The sequence below is a fragment of the Rhamphochromis longiceps genome, linkage group LG7, assembly GCF_057381845.1.
Source record: "Rhamphochromis longiceps isolate RC_006_pf linkage group LG7, R_longiceps_female_GT1.1, whole genome shotgun sequence".
NCBI classification, from domain to species: domain Eukaryota; kingdom Metazoa; phylum Chordata; class Actinopteri; order Cichliformes; family Cichlidae; genus Rhamphochromis; species Rhamphochromis longiceps.
In genome coordinates this window covers 69,015,082-69,032,746 of record NC_140563.1, presented here as the reverse complement: position 1 = coordinate 69,032,746, position 17,665 = coordinate 69,015,082, and the positions used below count along the sequence as shown (strand labels likewise).

The 17,665-nt window shown below is 48.4% G+C and overlaps 2 protein-coding genes across 2 annotated transcripts in view; one reads left to right on the top strand and one right to left on the bottom strand.

The window, feature by feature from the left end:
• ankrd27 (ankyrin repeat domain 27 (VPS9 domain)) overlaps window positions 1-7,090 on the top strand; it is a 30,502-nt gene extending 23,412 nt beyond the window's left edge. The window contains exons 20-28 of the mRNA XM_085415028.1: window positions 1,129-1,173; window positions 1,260-1,376; window positions 1,447-1,641; window positions 2,632-2,751; window positions 2,823-2,996; window positions 3,605-3,698; window positions 3,819-3,897; window positions 4,547-4,610; window positions 4,706-7,090. Coding sequence (XP_085271154.1) covers window positions 1,129-1,173; window positions 1,260-1,376; window positions 1,447-1,641; window positions 2,632-2,751; window positions 2,823-2,996; window positions 3,605-3,698; window positions 3,819-3,897; window positions 4,547-4,610; window positions 4,706-5,236 — 1,419 coding nt within the window. The 3' untranslated portion in view covers window positions 5,237-7,090. The remainder of the gene's footprint in view (window positions 1-1,128; window positions 1,174-1,259; window positions 1,377-1,446; window positions 1,642-2,631; window positions 2,752-2,822; window positions 2,997-3,604; window positions 3,699-3,818; window positions 3,898-4,546; window positions 4,611-4,705) is intronic.
• On the bottom strand, window positions 7,071-13,765 carry LOC146666897 (mixed lineage kinase domain-like protein). The gene is made up of 10 exons (XM_085415029.1): window positions 13,043-13,765; window positions 12,795-12,872; window positions 12,477-12,654; window positions 12,211-12,311; window positions 9,839-9,974; window positions 8,896-8,980; window positions 8,674-8,816; window positions 8,369-8,418; window positions 8,132-8,272; window positions 7,071-8,048 (listed from the first exon to the last, which is right to left on the bottom strand). The coding sequence occupies exons 1-10, from the start codon at window positions 13,518-13,520 to the stop codon at window positions 7,993-7,995; spliced, it is 1,446 nt and encodes a 481-aa protein (XP_085271155.1). The 5' UTR covers window positions 13,521-13,765; the 3' UTR covers window positions 7,071-7,992.
• Window positions 13,766-17,665: the final 3,900 nt, after the last annotated feature.

The window sequence follows — 17,665 nt, the reverse complement described above, 5'->3', positions numbered from 1 at the left end:
ATGAACAGCATTTGAACATATGAGTCTTTTTTGTCCAGGTGTGTGAGTGCCGAGTGGAGTGCAGTGGAGATGGCATCATCGGTTGAGCGGTTGGGCCGATACGCAAACTGGAAGGGATCCAGGGAGGGGGGCAGGACAGTCTTGATGTGCTGCATGACTAGTCGTTCGAAGCACTTCATCAGGATGGGAGTAAGTGCAACAGGACGGTAGTCATTAAAGCAGGAGGGAGATGACTTTTTTGGAACCGGAATGATTGTGGTGGCTTTAAAACATGTGGGGACGACAGCCTGGATGAGTGATATGTTGAAGATGTCTGTGAAGACATCAGTGAGTTCCACTGCACAGTCTCTCAGTACACGACCAGGAATGTTGTCAGCACCCGGAGCTTTACGTGCATTGATCCTGCTGAGGGATCTCCTCACGCTGTCCGGGGACAGAGTCATCACCTGGTCACCAGGAGGGGGTGGGGTCTTCTGTGCAGTGGTGCTGTTTCGGACTTCAAAGCGAGCAAAGAAAGTATTCAGCTCGTTCAGCAGGGGGATAGTGCTATCACAGGTCTGTGGTGGGGGCTTGTAATCTGTGATGGTCTGAATGCCCCGCCACAGGCTCCGTGAGTCTCTGCTGTCTTTGAAGTGATGCGATATTTTCCTGGAGTACTGTCTCTTAGCCTCTCTGATGCCATGGGAAAGGTTGGCCCTAGCTGTCCTCAGGCTTGCCTCGTCTCCATCTCTGAAGGCAACATTCCGAGCTTTCAGCAGCCTGTAGACCTCTCCTGTCATCCATGGTTTTTGATTGGCCCGGACAGTTATGGTTTTCGTGACTGTTACATCCTCAATACACTTGTTGATGTAGGCAGTAACAGTCTCTGCGTACTCCTGGAGGTCAGTGGTGTTGTTATAGGTGGCAGCCTGCTTAAACATGTTCCAGTCTGTGGTGTTGAAGCAGTCCTGTAGAGCCTCTGAAGACCCCTCTGGCCACACTTGTATCCGCTTACGAACCGGTTTGGTCACTTAATAATCAATCGGTCAAACGTTATTTCTGAGAAAGCGTTCATGGAGGTCTGTGCAGCTCCGAGTACCAAAGAAGAAGAAAACGTTGGTGTCTGACGCCTCTGTGTTTGACTGACAGGTGGAGAAGCTGCTGCGAGCCGTGGCAGACGCTGACGTGGAGATGGTGAGTCTTCTGCATTTGTGCTGAACGCTCAGGGTCGCGTTCCCTCGATGGGAAACGTGACGACGTCTGCTCATCCTGTTTCTCAGGTGCGTTACCTGTTGGAGTGGATGGATGAGGAAGAGGAGGATCAGGGAGAAGTACGGTCGGAGGCTCCGCTTTGCCACCCTCTGTGTCAGTGCCCAAACTGCGCCCCCACTCAGAAGGTACGCCGGCGGCCCGTGCAGCAGCGTGGATGCGACGCCATTTCCATTAAACTCTCTGATCTTCCCGCAGCTATCGGTGCAGCAGGCGGGAACTCTCGGCGTAAACAGCTGCAACGTCGACGGTTTCACGCCTCTCCACGTCGCCGCCCTCCACGGACACTTGCCGCTGGCCACCCTGCTGATCCGCCACGGGGCCAACGTGAACGCCCGCACCAACCAGAGCGCCACGCCACTTCACCTGGCTTGCCAGAACAGCCACATCCCGGTAAGCGATAAGGGAGAAGTGAATGTGTGAGCTTTCCGTGCACAGGATGTAAACATGGAAAACTTGGCCACATTGTCAGGAAGACGTGTCGGAAGTTTTGGCTGATGTTAGTTAGGTTTAAAAGAGTTACTCAAATTTTGATGAACACGTCACATAAGGAGCAGAAAGTCAGGCTCTACAGCAGCAGATTTCCAGGTTACGCTGCTGTTTGGTAAAAACATGCTTAGATTAGCCTGATGTGCACAAGTATTATCAAAATAATCTCACTAGATTCTTCTTGGCTGCAGATCTTCACTGTTTTCCAGAAACAAACTGGTGCCCATCCTGTAACTATTTTATAGCCAATATTAAAGGAAGACAGGCAACATCATCTCTGAGGCAGTGACGTCAGAGACTTCAGGACACCAACAGCTGGAAGATGTTGCCTCAGATTCAGTAAACTGCAGGACACGTGTCCACCAGCAGAGCTTTAGTTCACAGCATCCTCATTGTTGGATGTTCTGGATATCACCCAGAGGAAATAGAAGTTATGCAATGGGCACAAAGACGGACTCAAACGTGAACAATCAGAAAGCCGGACTGCAGAGCACAAAGCTGACTTAAAGTTCATTTGTTGCACGAGTCCGCTCGCTCCTTCGCTCGTGTCGCTGAGCAGAGAAACTGCTCAGAAAGAGCAGTCCAACCCCAAGCGTCAGTTTCAGGTGCCGCTCAGAGGTTTTCTCCTCACTGAGGGGAAATGTGAGCTGTTTATTCTGCACGGTCACTTTCTCTAATTTCACCTTGCAGCCTGTTTCTGCAGGGGTTGTACTTTCTTAGACGCCCGTGTAGAGCTGAGCGGTGGAAACACAGTCTGTCTGTGACTCTGACTGGGACCCGGCTAATTGCTGGTGACCACTACAGTGGTGTGTGTGTGTGTCTGTTGGCAAAAAGTGATTTTATTGTCATCGTTGTGAAGGATGATGTCATTCTGAGTGTCATGGTGATGTTTAGGTGGTGAGGTTTCTGCTGGAGTGCAACGCCAAGCTGAATAAAAAGGATCACTATGGCAACACGCCGCTGATCCACGCCTGCCTGCGTGGAAATCTGGACACAGCCACCATCCTGTTACAGGTGAACACACGCACACGCACGCACGCGCGCACACACACACACACTAACTCTGAAAGTGTGTGTGTTCACAGAGTAATGCGTTGGTGAACGTGGCGAACCTTCAGGGGAACACGGCGCTCCATGAGGCAGTGCGGGGCGGGCATCTGGCGCTGGTGGAGCTGTTGCTGAGGGGCGGAACCTCTCCTGGCATCAGGAACAAGAGGCAGAGGACGCCGCTGGACTGCGCCTACGAGCTGGGCGGAAAGGTCGTGGAGTGCCTCACGCTGAATCTGAGGACCCACAGGGTCCTGATGTCAGCGTCATGGCGTCGCTCCGTCTCAGTGACCAGGCCGACTCCACGGTGCTGACATCAGGGCTCTTTGCAGGTCCCGCCTTTGTAGTCCAGCAGAATGAATTTGAAGCCGATGCTGATGTCTGATACATGATTTTAAAATCATAAAATGTGATGAGCATGAAACTGCACAGCACCTTCCAGTATGTTCAGCTAGCTGTAGCTCCCAAAAAGCTTCAGAGTTCATAGAAAGCATGAAAGTAAACCCGCTCAACTCCAAATGTATGTCTTTGGACTGTGCTAGGGTAGCTTTGTATGATTCACAGCTCAAAATAATCCAAATGTGTGTAACTGGAGCTCAGCGCCAACACAGAGAGCTTAAACGGCTCGCTGACCTTGCAGTGGCCGGTGCACAATTGTATTTATTAAGAATGGGACCATGATCTGCTGAATATGAGAAGTATAAACTTCGTCTTCTTTTACTTTGGAGTCGTTCCTGGGGGGTTCTCCTGGAGCTGTTAGCTCTTCATCGCTGCACCGTCGTGCAGGTCTGAAGACTTATCTTCCTGTTATCTCGTGCAGAACACTGAAATCCTGCGAGCTCTGCAGAAAGCATCTGGACTCTCCCCTGATGATGAACCGATCAAACTCCTCTCCGTCCCCAAAGGAGCTCTGGGTAACTAACACCAGCAATAAATCCTACAAAGCAGGCTTTACTTAAATTTCATTCATTAGAATGGGGACTGTGATCCACAGCCGTGTAATCAGGATCGTTTCTGTGCTTTTGCTCTTTCAGCTCATTCCTTCGTGCAGCGTCTGAGGCTGCAGGATAACTCCAACAGCAGGAAGCAGAAGCTAGCTCAGTCCATCAGCAGGTAGGCCGCAAACAAGCCACGAATCCACACCAGTCACAAGAAACCATCCCACTCATCAAGGGAAAGCAAACCACACGTGCAGTGACTGCTCTGCGCAATCGCAGTAACATTTCTGAATCTTTTCATATTCACGATGCAAAATTCTTAGAAAGTATTCGAGTGTTTGTTTTTTCCTCGTGAATATTCTCAGAGGATATTCAGTCTTATTTCTCAGGAATATTCTGAGATTAGAACAGAAGAACAAACTGAGGAGGCTGAGCTGAAGATGCTCAGGTCTTCGTTGGGAGGGAGGAGGATGGATCAGAGTCGGAGAGGCTGAGATGGTTTGAGCGTGTGCAGAGGAGGGAGGGTGGAGATGGAGCTCAGAGGAGGTTCATGGATGTAGAGGGCTGGATGACAGGGTGAGATGGAGGCAGATGATGCGCTGTGGCGCCCCCTAGAGGAAGCAGCTGCAGGATTAGATTAAGAGAAAGTTGATTCCTCCTAAATGTGATTTATTCCGCTTTATTTCTGAGTGTATTTCACAGACATTTGCAGCTTTTAGTCTGAGAGAATATCAGAGTTTATTTCTCATGAATGTATGACTTTAACCTTCCACCATCGACCCTCAGCCCCATTTTTCTTTCCTTTTTCCCACCTGCACCTTCAGGATGCAGCAGATGAGGAAGGGTTCTTCAGGTTCTCCACCCAGGTGTTCTCCAAACCTCAGCCAGGTACACGCGTCTTATTCTCTTATGTATTTTGGTATTTATCGGTGTTTCCGGTCTGGAGCAGGACTGACTTTAGTTCTGCTGCCGTTTCGTTGCAGGTGAATCCGGACAGGTGGAGGCTGAGGCGAGGAGAGACGGTGGCGGTCAGCAGCCCCACAGGAAGCCTCAAAGAGCGGCGCCTGGCTCGCTCTCACACCCTCGACACCGGAGTGCACACGCCGGAGCGAACGCACGCGCTGACCGTGGCTGACCCGACAGACGTCGCGTGCGCTCCTGAACTACCCGACGGCGCCGAATCGCTCTCCACCGACGCCTCCAGCTGCAGCACGGGCAGCGAGACCTCGCCGTCCACACCGTCAACTACATCATCGCAGGTCGACAGCTCGGCCGACGTCCCGCTCGCAAACATCCTGTCTGCTCAGTCTGACCCCGAAAGCCAGACCGACCGAGATTTACACGCAGACTCTTCTGACGGCCGCCCTCGGCCTGGCGAGGAAGCTGAAGGCTTACCGTCAGAGCACAGGGATGAAGACTCCACCCCTTATCCCCTTAACCTGCCCTCCCCGACCCAGAGCGAAAGAGTCGAAGAGAGCAACGCCAATCAGCAGCCAGAACCCAGCGCACAGTGATGCAGGGAGCGCGAAGCGCAGACGGCACGAGTAGCAAGAAGACCGCCGAAAGAAAAGCACACGAGACTCCGGATCCTCACGAACCAAACGTCCTCTCACTGCAGCGCGTCGGGTTGTATTTGTCCCGCTCGGAGGTTTCCGCCTCCTCAGGCAAACTGAAAGGGCGTCGGGCACCATCCATGTTTTGCGTCAGTGGGGACGTCAGAGACGGCCCTGACTCAGACACCTGGATCAGGTTTAACCCGCACAGGCTCGGCGCCGCTCGCGCTCCCTTCTCACTCGTTAACATAAACTAGAAGCTGCATTTTTTCCACTGACAGGTTTCCGAACTTTGTTTTTCAGATGTTTGAAAACTGCTCGGCGCTTTTGTGCAGAGGCGAGCGAGATCCAAACCATCCTCGCACGGGGAACTCTTTACATTGAGCTTCAACACGAACGTCTCAGCTGAGTTTAAAGCGCTTTCCACTTCCAGCCTTCACGGAGAAAAAGGGATGCAAGCTGATTTCATTTCTTGCTGTTTGAACGTCCTCGCTGTAGTTTGTGCTGCTGCTCTGTGCCGCTGACTTTTTTACTTTGGTTTAATCAGGATGATCTTATTTTATTTAGGAGGGTGGAGCTCCGTGTGTCTCCCTGTCCGCTGCTGAACCTCGCTGCGAGCTTTTATCCAGCAGATTTTAATCCAACACCACCGCCGGCTATTTTCCAAATCAAGCTGTTTGAAGGATTTCCGTCTTTTTACCGGCGCTGATGATTTTTGAGCACCAACATTAACACCGCTGACCCCTCGAGTGGAGAGTGAGCCACGTTTATAGTTTGATAGAAAAACTGTATGGAGTGAATTCGTATGACGTCCATCTGAATACTGTAACGCTTAACCGATGGGCGTGGCTTCTTTTGCAGAGAAGGATGGGCTTCAGTCACAGTCACTGAACTGGACCTGTGGACTGTTTGTGCTCCTCACAAACTCTCATGTAACACTTGAACCTCATGGCTGAGGCCATAAACTCATCAGGAAGTGTTACTGACTCACGGTTTCCTGTACAGGAAGTCTTTTTGCGTCGCCCCCTGCTGGTCGTTAGAACGAATGCACCTTAACGCGCTTCAGCGTTGACTTTCCTACGGCCATGTTTTTTATGCTATGACGTCCGTGGTGATAATTTAGCATTTCAGCCTCTCGACCAAATCCGTGCACAAAGAAAACGTGACAGCGGCCACAAACGTGGAGTGCGAGCGTTTCTAAACGGTCTTTGGTCCGAAGTCAGAGCTCCATCAGCTCAGGTGGTTTATTAACCTTCAGTAAGGACGTCGAGAACCGAATCAAACTGTCTGAGCTTCCTCTTGATGCCTCATGAAATCATGACATCATCGAACACAAACTGTGAGTCCAAATCCCAAAAACCCGACTCAGACTGTTCAGCCTGATGAATGACTGAAAACTGCAACAAATCAGTCTGATTTTTGTCCCTCTGTCAGGTTAATTTCTAAGTTTCGGTCTCTGTGCTTCATGAAACGGTTGTAGCTACCTGATGAAACGAGCGCGTCTTCAGAGGAAAAAGACAAACTGTGGTATTCCATCACAGCCGACTGTCCTGCTGTTTAATGTTTCATATTTGTGGTTTTGACGGTTTTACTCGAGAGTCGATTTGATGGTTACGAGCAGAGTGCTGCAAACGTGTCTCCCATCAGTGTCACTATTTCCTGTCTCCCTCACACAGGAACCACCTTTATGTTTGAACTTCGTCTGAGCGGATGTCAAAGCCGAGTCTTAATGATGATGTGAATGTGCCTTATTTAATTTAAACCCAAATAAACAAGAATAAACCTGCGATTCAGACAAATGACATTTGGTGTTGTTTTTGTTTCTCAGTGTCGTTGAAGCCGGTCTCTGCTGCTTTTCTGTCATGTTCTCATTAAAATTAGCCGATAATCAAACCAGACGGGACTTCCTGGTCTGAGGGCCAGCCCCGGGGTCCAGTGTAATTATTTTGAATCATTCAGAGCTGCTCGAGCAGGTTTGGATGGTTGGCCTCAAATGTTTAAGGTGGAAATGAGCAGAATCGATTTAATCTGCAGAAAAAGAGTTGGAGATGACTAATGTGAGACTGAGGAATTGTTTGGTTGATGAATTTTAAAAAGCAGAGATGTTTTAAATGAAAGGTGGCAGCTGCACCAGTGTTTTTCATTTAGCAAATGGAACCAAGTTCAGCTTTTGGCACTTTGCACCAAATCATTTTCCTGCAAGTTGTTTCAACAGGTGTCGTTACAGCGATGAAGGGAACGGCTTTGAGCGGGGAGGTCGTTCTTTGGTTTCACGTGAAATCTGAGCTGCAGTGTTCAGGACAGCCGTGAGAAGAGCTGGCGACGTTTAAGTCTGACTTGACACCGCCACAGGAGGTTGGAGCGACTTGTTTCATACGCTGTGACGCAGATGTTTGAAGGATCTTTGAGGTGTTTGTGAGGTTCTGCCAGAAAAAGGTGGTTTGAGTGTTTTAACACAAAGAACAAAATGTTTCCAAGACTGCAAAGCGTCCAGACTTCCACTCATTTATCTTTGAAACAGTTGAAATTCAGAGACGTGCAGAACAAACAAAGCTAAATCTTCCAGCTGTTTGGGTTGATCACACACAGCACAGAGCGAAGGATGAGCCTTCGAGGCAGCACTCTTTCATTCAACTCCCTGAATTTGGTATTGATTAATGTTTGTTTAACAAAAGTTAAAATCAACACGTTGTGTTTCCTCTTCAGGATGATTCTAATCAGTCTTGTTGTTCCTCCAGTTGTGTCACCACACTGCGCAGTTTATCCAGCAGCACTGCACAGGAGAAAATATCAAGACTGTAATAATGAACAGAAACAGTAATCACATGTACTCAGTCACAGAGTAACTGAACTCACCTCCAGCTGATGGCCTCTGGAAGCAGTCGTAGGCCCGGCACTCGTTGATCAGCTGTCCCAGTTCTGCAGGACAGTCATCAGGAAGCGGCTCTTGATACTTCTCTTCATACACCTTCTGATAAATTTTTTCATCTGAAAAACCTACGAGACATTTGAAGACACGTCAGGAGGAGAAGTCGATGGAGAGGACTCCAAATCTTAGTTTAAATCTGCAGTGAGTGTAGTTTAGACACAAACCTTCAAAAGGATTCTTACAGGTTACAATTTCCCACAGGATGATTCCAAAACTGAAACAAGTTCAAAAGGAAATTTGATCATTTGACAAACCACAGCAGGTCTGAAATCAGTAAAGTGTTCTGAGGTCAGCCAGGAGCTGTTTTCACACAAACCCCCAACCAGAGGAGTCTCGCTCCGATGGCACATGTAAGTCACTTCTACATCAGCTTCACTTTCAGACCCACAAGCTAAGTCCATCTTTTAGAAAGTTTATGATTGAGGGCCTTTGAGCACACCTCTGTGGACCCACAGCCGTGGGGTCTCACCTGTACATCTCCCACTCTTTGCAGTAGCTGAAGCTGGCGTCGTGGAACTTCTCGGGACAGTGGTAGCACAGCGACCTCACGGCTCTGTCCTCCGTCTGCCTTTTCAGAGACGTCTCTGTTTTCGACAGCCTGAAACCTCCCAGCTGGAAACGACAACCAAACCGTCACATGAAGCAAATATGTTCAGCTGCAAGGAATCCCAGCATGCATTGCCTTCAGTACCTTGACGGTGTAGTCTTTAGTCACCAGGAACTTGCTGCTGTTGATGGACCCGTGAACCCTCCATTTTTCCTCTGTGTTGTGCAGTCTAAGATACGACAGGTAAAGTCATCATCACCAACATGACTCTATGAACGACACGGTCACTGTGAAGCTGCCCAACTCTAAAGAAGATGCAATGATTTGCAGACCTCAAACTTTACTCACAGAACTCAGAAAACATATCGAAGGTTTCAGCTGAGAAACTTTACAATGCAAAGAAAAAGTATTGGCTCCTTTTGAACTTGAGGGCAGGAACATATCTCCTAAAAGTCGGGCCGTGTTTCCCGCTGTGTAGAGTTCCTCTTCTTTTAACAACAGCCTGTAACTTTGTGTGAACTGAGGCTGCCGTACTTCTGGGAGAGGAACACTCCCGGGTCTCCTTCGTTCTGTTTGGTTTCACGATGCTCCAGATGTTCTCAGCTGGTAGGCCGCGTCGCCACCTGCACTCTTCTACTGAGAAGCCGTGCTGTTGGAACGGATGCAGTCTGTGGTTCAGCATCATCCTGCAGAAACATAAAGGCCTTCCCTGGACGGAGCATATGTTGCTCTAAAGCCTGTATATACCTTTCAGCATTGATGGAGCCTCTCCAGATGTGCCAGCTGCCAGTTTCGTTGATACGATCCCCAACCCATCAGAGACTTTGAACGAAGCACTGATAACGAGCGGGATGGTCCCTCGCCTCTTCATTAACCCGATTAGGTGCAAAATGTTCCTCCATCTTTTCCTCGTAGCACCACTTACTGTTCCAGCCTCCAACTTTTTCTGTGTGCTGTTGTAGATAAAATAACTCTGACCCTGATGAGATCTGCAGATCGTTGCCTTCTGTCTTCATTTACATTTTACACAGGGTCCCAACTTGTTTGGAGTTTAGGTTAGAATCTGTAATAAAGCAGACACACTGACCGATAGAGTCCTCGTACTGCATCCAAACACATGTGAGCTTTCCTGATCCAGGTCAGAGTGAGGTCAGAGTCCAGAACCTGGCGAAGACTTCCTTTCTCACAGTACTCCATGATGATGAAGAACTGAGGCTTGGGTCCTATAAGTAGACACAAGGACAAGTTATTACAGGTTTGTCACTGAGTGTATTTATCTGTGATGTTTTCACGTATTTATATGTGGGGATAGCGTGTAACAGACACTCTGGTCCACCGTGAGGATCCCCCCCTGACGTGGACACGCATGCTTCAGTTGATACTGATAGCAACACCGCAGGAGAAATGCCAGCACAGGCATCCAGTATCTGTAGTTTCAGGTGCTGCACATCTCGTATCTTCACACCATAGACAATTGCCTTCAGATGACCCTAAAGATAAAAGTCTAAGGGGGTGAGATCGGGAGACCTTGGGGGCCATTCAACTGGCCCACGACGACCAATCCACTTTCCAGGAAACTGTTCATCTAGGAATGCTCGGACCTAGCACCCATAATGTGGTGGTGCACCATCTTGCTGGAAGAACTCAGGGAACGTGCCAGCTTCAGTGCATGAAGAGGGAAACACATCATCATGTAGCAATTTCAAATATCCAGTGGCCTTGAGGTTTCCAATAAGTTGGATGTGTCACATGGCTACAGGGGGATCACACTCCTCAGCCTCCCTGGGAAAGTCTATGCCAGGGTGCTGGAAAGGAGAGTTTGTCCGTTAGTCGAACCTCGGATACAGGAGGAACAATGCGATTTTCGTCCTGGTCGCGGAACACTGGACCAGCTCTTTATCCTCTCGAGGATACTTGAGGGTGCATGGGAGTTTGCCCAACCAGTCTACATGTGTTTTATGGATTTGGAGAAGGCATTCGACCGTGTCCCTCGGGGTGTCCTGTGGGAGGTGTTGCGGGAATATGGGGTGTCTGGCCCATTGCTACAGGCCATTCGTTCCCTATACAACCTTTGCAAGAGCTTGGCGCAGCCAAGTGGCGGAGGGCTTTCGCTTTGGTGGCCTCAGAATCTCATCTCTGATTTTTGCAGGTGATGTGGTTCTGTTGGCTTCATCAGGTGAGGGCCTCCAGCTCGCACTGGAACGGTTCGCAGTCGAGTGTGAAGCAGCGGGAATGAGGATCAGCACCTCCAAATCTGAGGCCATGGTTCTCAGCCAGAAAAGGGTGGAGTGCCCACTCCGGGTCGGGGATGAGTTCCTGCCCCAAGTGGAGGAGTTCAAGTATCTCGGGGTCTTGTTCGCGAGTGATGGGAGAAGGGAGCCGGAGATCGACAGACGGATTGGGGCTGCAGCTGCAGTGATGCGGACGCTGCACCGGTCCGTCGTGGTGAAGAGGGAGCTGAGTGTAAAAGCGAAGCTCTCAATTTACCGGTCGATCTACGTCCCTACCCTCACCTATGGCCACGAGCTGTGGGTAGTGACCGAAAGAACGAGATCGCGGATACGAGCGGCAGAAATGAGCTTCCTCCGAAGGGTGGCTGGCCTCTCCCTTAGAGATAGGGTGAGAAGTTCGGCCATCCGGGAGGGGCTCAGAGTAGAGCAGCTGCTGCTCCACATCGAAAGGAGCCAGCTGAGGTGGTTCGGGCATCTGACAAGGATGTCCCCTGGGCGCCTCCTGGGTGAGGTGTTCCAGGCATGTCCCACCGGGAGGAGGCCCCGGGGCAGACCCAGGACACGCTGGAGAGATTATATCTCTCGGCTGGCCTGGGAACGCCTTGGTATTCCCCCGGATAAGATGGAGGAGGTGGCTGGGGAGAGGGAGGTCTGGGCCTCTTTGCTTAGGCTGCTGCCCCCGCGACCCGGCCTCGGATAAAGCGGATGAAGATGGATGGATGGATGGGTGTCACATGGCCCTCTTCCTATTGAAAAAACAAAAGTTGTATCCAAGATGGCCGACTTCTAAATGGCCACCATGGTCACCACCCATCTTGAGGAGTTTGCCCCCTCACATATACTAATGTGCCACAAACAGGACTTTAATATCACCAACCATTCCCATGTTATTACGGTGTATCCATTTAAATGGCCCACCCTGTGGTTCAAGCCAAGAAATCACTGGTGACCAAGCAAGCTATGAAGTCCGTTCCTTCTGTGCCAGGTACGACTAAGCTGATGAAATGTGTTAGTATTGTCTGTCCGTTCCTGTTTTCACTTTAGGGTTAGCCCCTGCTGTGGATTTCTGTTTTCATCTGTCCTTCTTTCTTTTTTTGAACCCTTCTTATCTACGTGTAAAGTCTTGGCTGACGCTCTCGTTTTCATGCACTGCAGTTAATTTTTCAGGTTTGGCTCAAATACAAGTGCTCGTTCCAAAAAATATGCACCTCTGTGTTCACGCGCTCACCGTTCTCATCCTGGATGCAGATTCCAAACATTCGCAGGATGTTGGGCGACTCAAACTGCTTCATGGTGTCGACTTCCTTGTTGAAAATAGACTTCACGTCTCTGGATGTGGAGAAAATGTTTGATGGCAGTGAATGCAGCAGGACACAGAGAGCACTGGGAGCCCGAGCTGGAACAGCATATAAGTGAATGTGTGTGTTATTTTCTAATGGGAAGGACTATTTTCCTGTGTTTCTTCCCAGTATGGGGCTGAACTGTGGCACTGACCGTGCACTGGTGTTCATGGGGTCGAGGTATCTCTTGATGGCCACTGGGAATCCCTGATATTCTCCTTTGTAGAGCTCGCAGCTCGCTGTTGTCTTGAAGGGCTTTTTGGGATGTTGATACTTCAGTTCATCTGGTTTAATCTGTCGCACAGCCACGCTGCTGAAACTGGGCTTATTCACTGTGAACAAAAAAGATAAAGACTCCAATGATAAATCCCACTTTCTCAACATAAGATGTGTGTTTTGTCAGTAAGTCACCATTCACAGACTTGTTTATGACACAACTCTGCGCAGGGCCGCTCAGCGATGTCGTACTCACACATCTGCACCACTTTGTCCAGCTGTCTCAGTATGGTGTTGGTTTTCTCCTGCTGCTCTTTCATGTAGTCCATCAGCACTGAAGAACAGAGAGAAACACAAACTCTGAGTCTGGTCCAAACGCTCTAACAGGATTTATTCTAAGTGTGGAAACACTGAGAGGAACAGAATCCGCTTTGGTGAACCAGGATCAAAACACTAAAGAGCTCTGCTTGAACGTCTCTAAAGACAAATTCAGTTTCTCCTCACATTTGGTCATCTCCGTGTCGTCCTCCTTCCCGTCCATTTCGTCTTCTGTCTCTCTCTGTCTAAACACCTCGTACAGCATCTTGCTCTGTTCTGATTGCAGAGCTAGACACAGGGCCTGGTAAGCATCGTTGAGCCGCTCGCTCACCGTATCAAACTCTTCTCCGTGGCTGCCCGATTTCAGGATGCGCGCCACCAAGTTGGCTGCCGTGTATTTTTCAATTAGCCTCTGTGTTGACTCCAGAGTTAGGATCAGCTCCTCGACGGCTTTCTTTACCTCTGGAGAGAACTCTGTGATGGACTTCACCACATCCTCGAGGGCTTTGACTCGGACCAAAATCCGCTGGCAGCGCTTTTTGTTGGCCTTCACGTTTTCAGCCAGGGTGTAAATCCCTGAGAAGGTGGACCAGATGGGCTCTAAAGTGTCCATGATGAGCTGAAGAGACAGAGAGGACAGTTTATAACAGGAAATGCAACACATCGCTCCCTCACCTAGGAAGTGATCGCTTGAATGTTTGGTGAAGTTAAATTGTAAAAAGCAACGGCAGAATTCAGGGTAATGTTCATCAAGGAAAGAGAGTTTTTTTGTCCTGTTTCTCCCCCAACCGGTCGCAGCAGATGGCCCCGCCCCTCCCTCAGCCTGGTTCTGCTGGAGGTTTCTTCCTGTTAAAAGAGTTTTTCCTTCCTGCTGTTGCTAAATGGTCAAACAGCTGTGCAGATGTAAGAAAACCCTCATCATTGAGACTAAAGATGAAAAATCTGTCTTCTGTTTAACTCTGTGTATGCATAGAAAATAAAAACCTTTTTAAACCTTTTTTTGTTCAGCACTAACAGCTTTTAATCAGTCAGTGTTTAACTGGTGATTCTCCACATTTAGTTTTAACTCTTGATGAACACTCGTGGCTCTCTTCTCATTCCCTGCGACACGGCTTCAGCTTCAGAGCCAGAGTTTCTCAACAGGAAGACAGTCTGCAAGCTAAACTACGAAACAGGATGTGAATGAAACACAATTACCAACACGCACAATACAAGGAAACACAAAGGGAGGAGGACATCAGCCTCAAAAAGACCCACCGAGAAATGATTTTTCTAATCAAAGTCCAAGTAGCTCAAAACCAGGGACCATGACAAGGTTCACATGATGTAGAAAGCAGTAGTTTATACCTCCATGCTCTGTTTATCGGTTCTTTCTTTATGTTTGCCCGGCCTCCCCGCGCACTGACAACGCTCCATCGGTTTTATTTTGGTAAGTGTTCAGTTTTGCTTTCCCCGGTCTTGTTCCCTGATGTTCCCTTTCTCCCTAGTTTGCTTGTTTGTGTTAATAGCACGTTTCTCTGTAGCTACCCTGTTACCAGCGTTATCCCAGCCTTTGTTATGTGTCTGCCTCAGCTTCAGTGATTACCTCGCCTAGAATAAAAAGCCATTTTCAGTTGATGCCTGCTCGCCCATCAGTCTGCATTTGGGGTCCTCATCCACCATCTAACCTGACACCTTTCCTCTCAAAGGAAAAGTCTGAAATTAAAGTCTCAGCATCATAACCGCTCATGGGTGTATCCTCTGCAGCTACCTCTCAAACACAAAACCTCAGAAAACCTCCACAGGTGATCCACACACAAAAAAATCACCAAGCTCAGGAAATCAGGAAACTTTTTAGGTGAATTTTCAAACGAGTGTCTTAACTGAGTCATCAAATGAAAAAGACCAGCTGTGAGCAAAGAGGAGAAGCAGGAGAAAGACGGTTTACCTGTCAGGTAAAGTCTGCTCTTCTTCACACGGCAGTCTGCTGTTGGAGCAGACTATTCAGCCTGCTGCTCTGCCTCTTTGCTTTCTGTTCCTGTCTGTCAGTTAAAGGCCACGCCCCCAACAGTCAGTTTTATCCAGGAAGCAGAAACTGTGCATAGCTGCACACACACTTCCTCAGTTTTCCATCATGGAAGTGTGTGCATGACACAGGAGGGACATTTTTGACTCGTTTATCAGACCTTCAGTGTGGCTGAATCCAAACAGCTCTGCCAAAACAGAAACCAGACAAAAGCTTCTTCCCCATCTGTCAGTGTGAACGAGTAGATTCACTCTCACTGAAACATTTCTGAACCAAATCTGAATCTGCAACGATGCAGGGGTGCTCTACACTTCCACGTGCATTCATACATACACGTGTAGAGTATCTATGTGTAGTATTTTGCAAGGAAACAGTATTTTACTTCTAAAAAAACTCCACTGCAAGTATAGACTGTATATAAAAGAAGTGAGGCAGATGCAGAAAGGCCTTAACCCTCAAAATGTCCTCCTGATTTCCATACACCTGTGGTCCTCAGGGGACAAAAATGTCCCCATCTGGTTTGATTGATACTTAATTAATATGAAGTGGATTTCCCCCCACTTTTAATTAAAACTTAATTCAAACATTTTTAAACATTTTTTTTATTCCATTTCAAATTTAAATCTGATAAAAACCTCATAAAAATGAATTTTTTCTTTGTTTTCGGGTAAACAATAAATGAAATCATCAGTTATCATGAGGATCGTTTCACAACCAGAGTTGGCTGCTTTAACAGATGGTCACAGACGGCTTTATGTCAAAGTTAATTTAGAAAGCTGTTTTTAAACTACTTCAAGTTTTTTACTGGCAGCACATAATCACACCTGTGGTCCTCAGGGCTCAAAAATGACCCCGTTTGCTTTGAAGCAACAAGTATAAAATATCATCCATCTCTGTGTTTCAAGGTTTTATTCAACTTTATTCCAACTCATTGCCTGACAGTTTTCTATATTTTGGCATGGTAGGAGGGCATGAGTCTGAGTGAAGGCAAACTTTCATGAGGACAAAGGCGTGTCCATATTTGACCCAAGTGCAGGAGGAAGCTCAGGTTTATTCCTCTGCACTGGTCCCATCATGGACAGCATTCTTTCTGCAGTTGCAGGCCAAGGGTCATATACAGTAAACAAGCTGTTACAGGTGATTGTTTTCTTTTGGAAACCTGCAATGTTAGGGACAACTCGTGTCCTGACTGCAGGACAGACGGTTTGCCATCGCACACGAGCATGTTCCATGTACAGCTGGACCTGCATCACATGCTGCCCATGTTTTTGTCTCAAAGTTCCCTGGTTTACTTGGATGTTCTGTTGGAGGGGACAGAGTCCTCTGAAGGGGACTTGGTGCTCATACAGTCACATCAGTACCAGGATCTTACATCACAGCAGGAGGAACACCCACTTGTGTTTCAAGTCAAGTCAACACCAACACACATCATACACCTCAAATGGGAGCACGTTTGTGTCATGAACGACGATCATCTATTGTGTCTTTATCAAGAAATTATGTCCTTTTTGTGCTTCTATGATTAATCTTGTGTCAGCATGAAAACTTCTCTACCAGACTCAGGATGTCATAAACTGGCTGTAGCGACTCTACTGGATGCACGGCAGTAAGAATCAACACACCCACATATGCCTACAGCTGCATTCGGTCCATTTTTCTTCCTCTCTTGTTGTCCCTCCTTGTTCGTCATCGAGTTGGCTGTAGAGCAGGTCATCTGCTAATTGGATGGTTGTTGGTTCAATCTCTGTGTGCTCTAGTCTGGAGTTCTTACCAAGGTGTCCTTGGGCAAGTTACTGAACCACCAACTTGGTCTCTGATGCATCCATTGGCATGTGAACGTTAAAAAGCAGAATACAAGCAGAATACACTGTGTATAATGCTTTCAGTACTCGAGTAGAAAAGCCACTGAAGGAGTATGGGACCTGGCACATGTGCTTGGACTGTGCTAGATCATCTTTCATGAGGCACATGAGAGAGTCAGGCATCGTCTGTCACTGGGAAGGTTAGAAGACCAGATCAGTGTTTCTGTCACGGGGGTGGAACGGACTCAGGCGCAGACTGAGGTAGCACAGTTCAACGACACTTTTTTAATCACACTGGTGCGCTATATACACGTGAAGGGAGGGGGGAAACACGAGGGTCCCGGGGATCAATAGGCTGGGGAGACACACTTCTTCGCACTCGCTCTGCTCCTCATCCAAACAGTCTCCACGCAAGCAGCTCAGCTCACTCTCCTACTCACGGGGTCCAGGAGTCACAAAAGGGCTGATCCAGGTAAACGAGAGTTACTCAATATTCCAGCGACGAATAGCTCAGAGCCCCAGCCTTAAGAGCCAGAGAACTGCAATTCGCTCGAGATCAGCTGCAGGTGCGTGGGCCAAGGGCAGGAGCCCAATCAGAGCTCCGCCCAGGCAGACAGGTAGGAGAGAGAGAGCGAGAGAAAAACAACAAACACTTGTGGCCACACTGGGCTGGCCGGGGACCATGACAGTTTTCCTCACATTACTGCAAATATTCCTCTGTCTCAGCTGATTCCTCTTTCTTGCTTGATTCTTTGTCTTCATCATAATTGAAATGGATGATGTGTAGTCCTCTGACACATCTTCTATTTCAGTTTCACATTCTGAAAATTCAAGAAACTTCAAGAAGCCCAATCATGTTCTTTGATTTCTCCAGTGCCTTCAACACTATTCTTCCCTCGGTTCTAAAGGACAAGCTGGAGAACTCTGGAGTGGACCATCACCTCACTACCTGGATCCTGGACTACCTCACCGACCGACCACAGTATGTGAGGACTCAGGGCT

Coding starts and splice junctions, on each gene's coding strand:
- LOC146666897 (XM_085415029.1), bottom strand. CDS start 13,520: ATGTGTTGCATTTCCTGTTATAAACTGTCCTCTCTGTCTCTTCAGCTC. Junction 8,419..8,673: donor AAAGAGTGGGAGATGTACAG/GTGAGACCCCAC, acceptor AACTTGTTTCAG/TTTTGGAATCATCCTGTGGG. Junction 8,049..8,131: donor CCAGAGGCCATCAGCTGGAG/GTGAGTTCAGTT, acceptor TCTCCTGTGCAG/TGCTGCTGGATAAACTGCGC.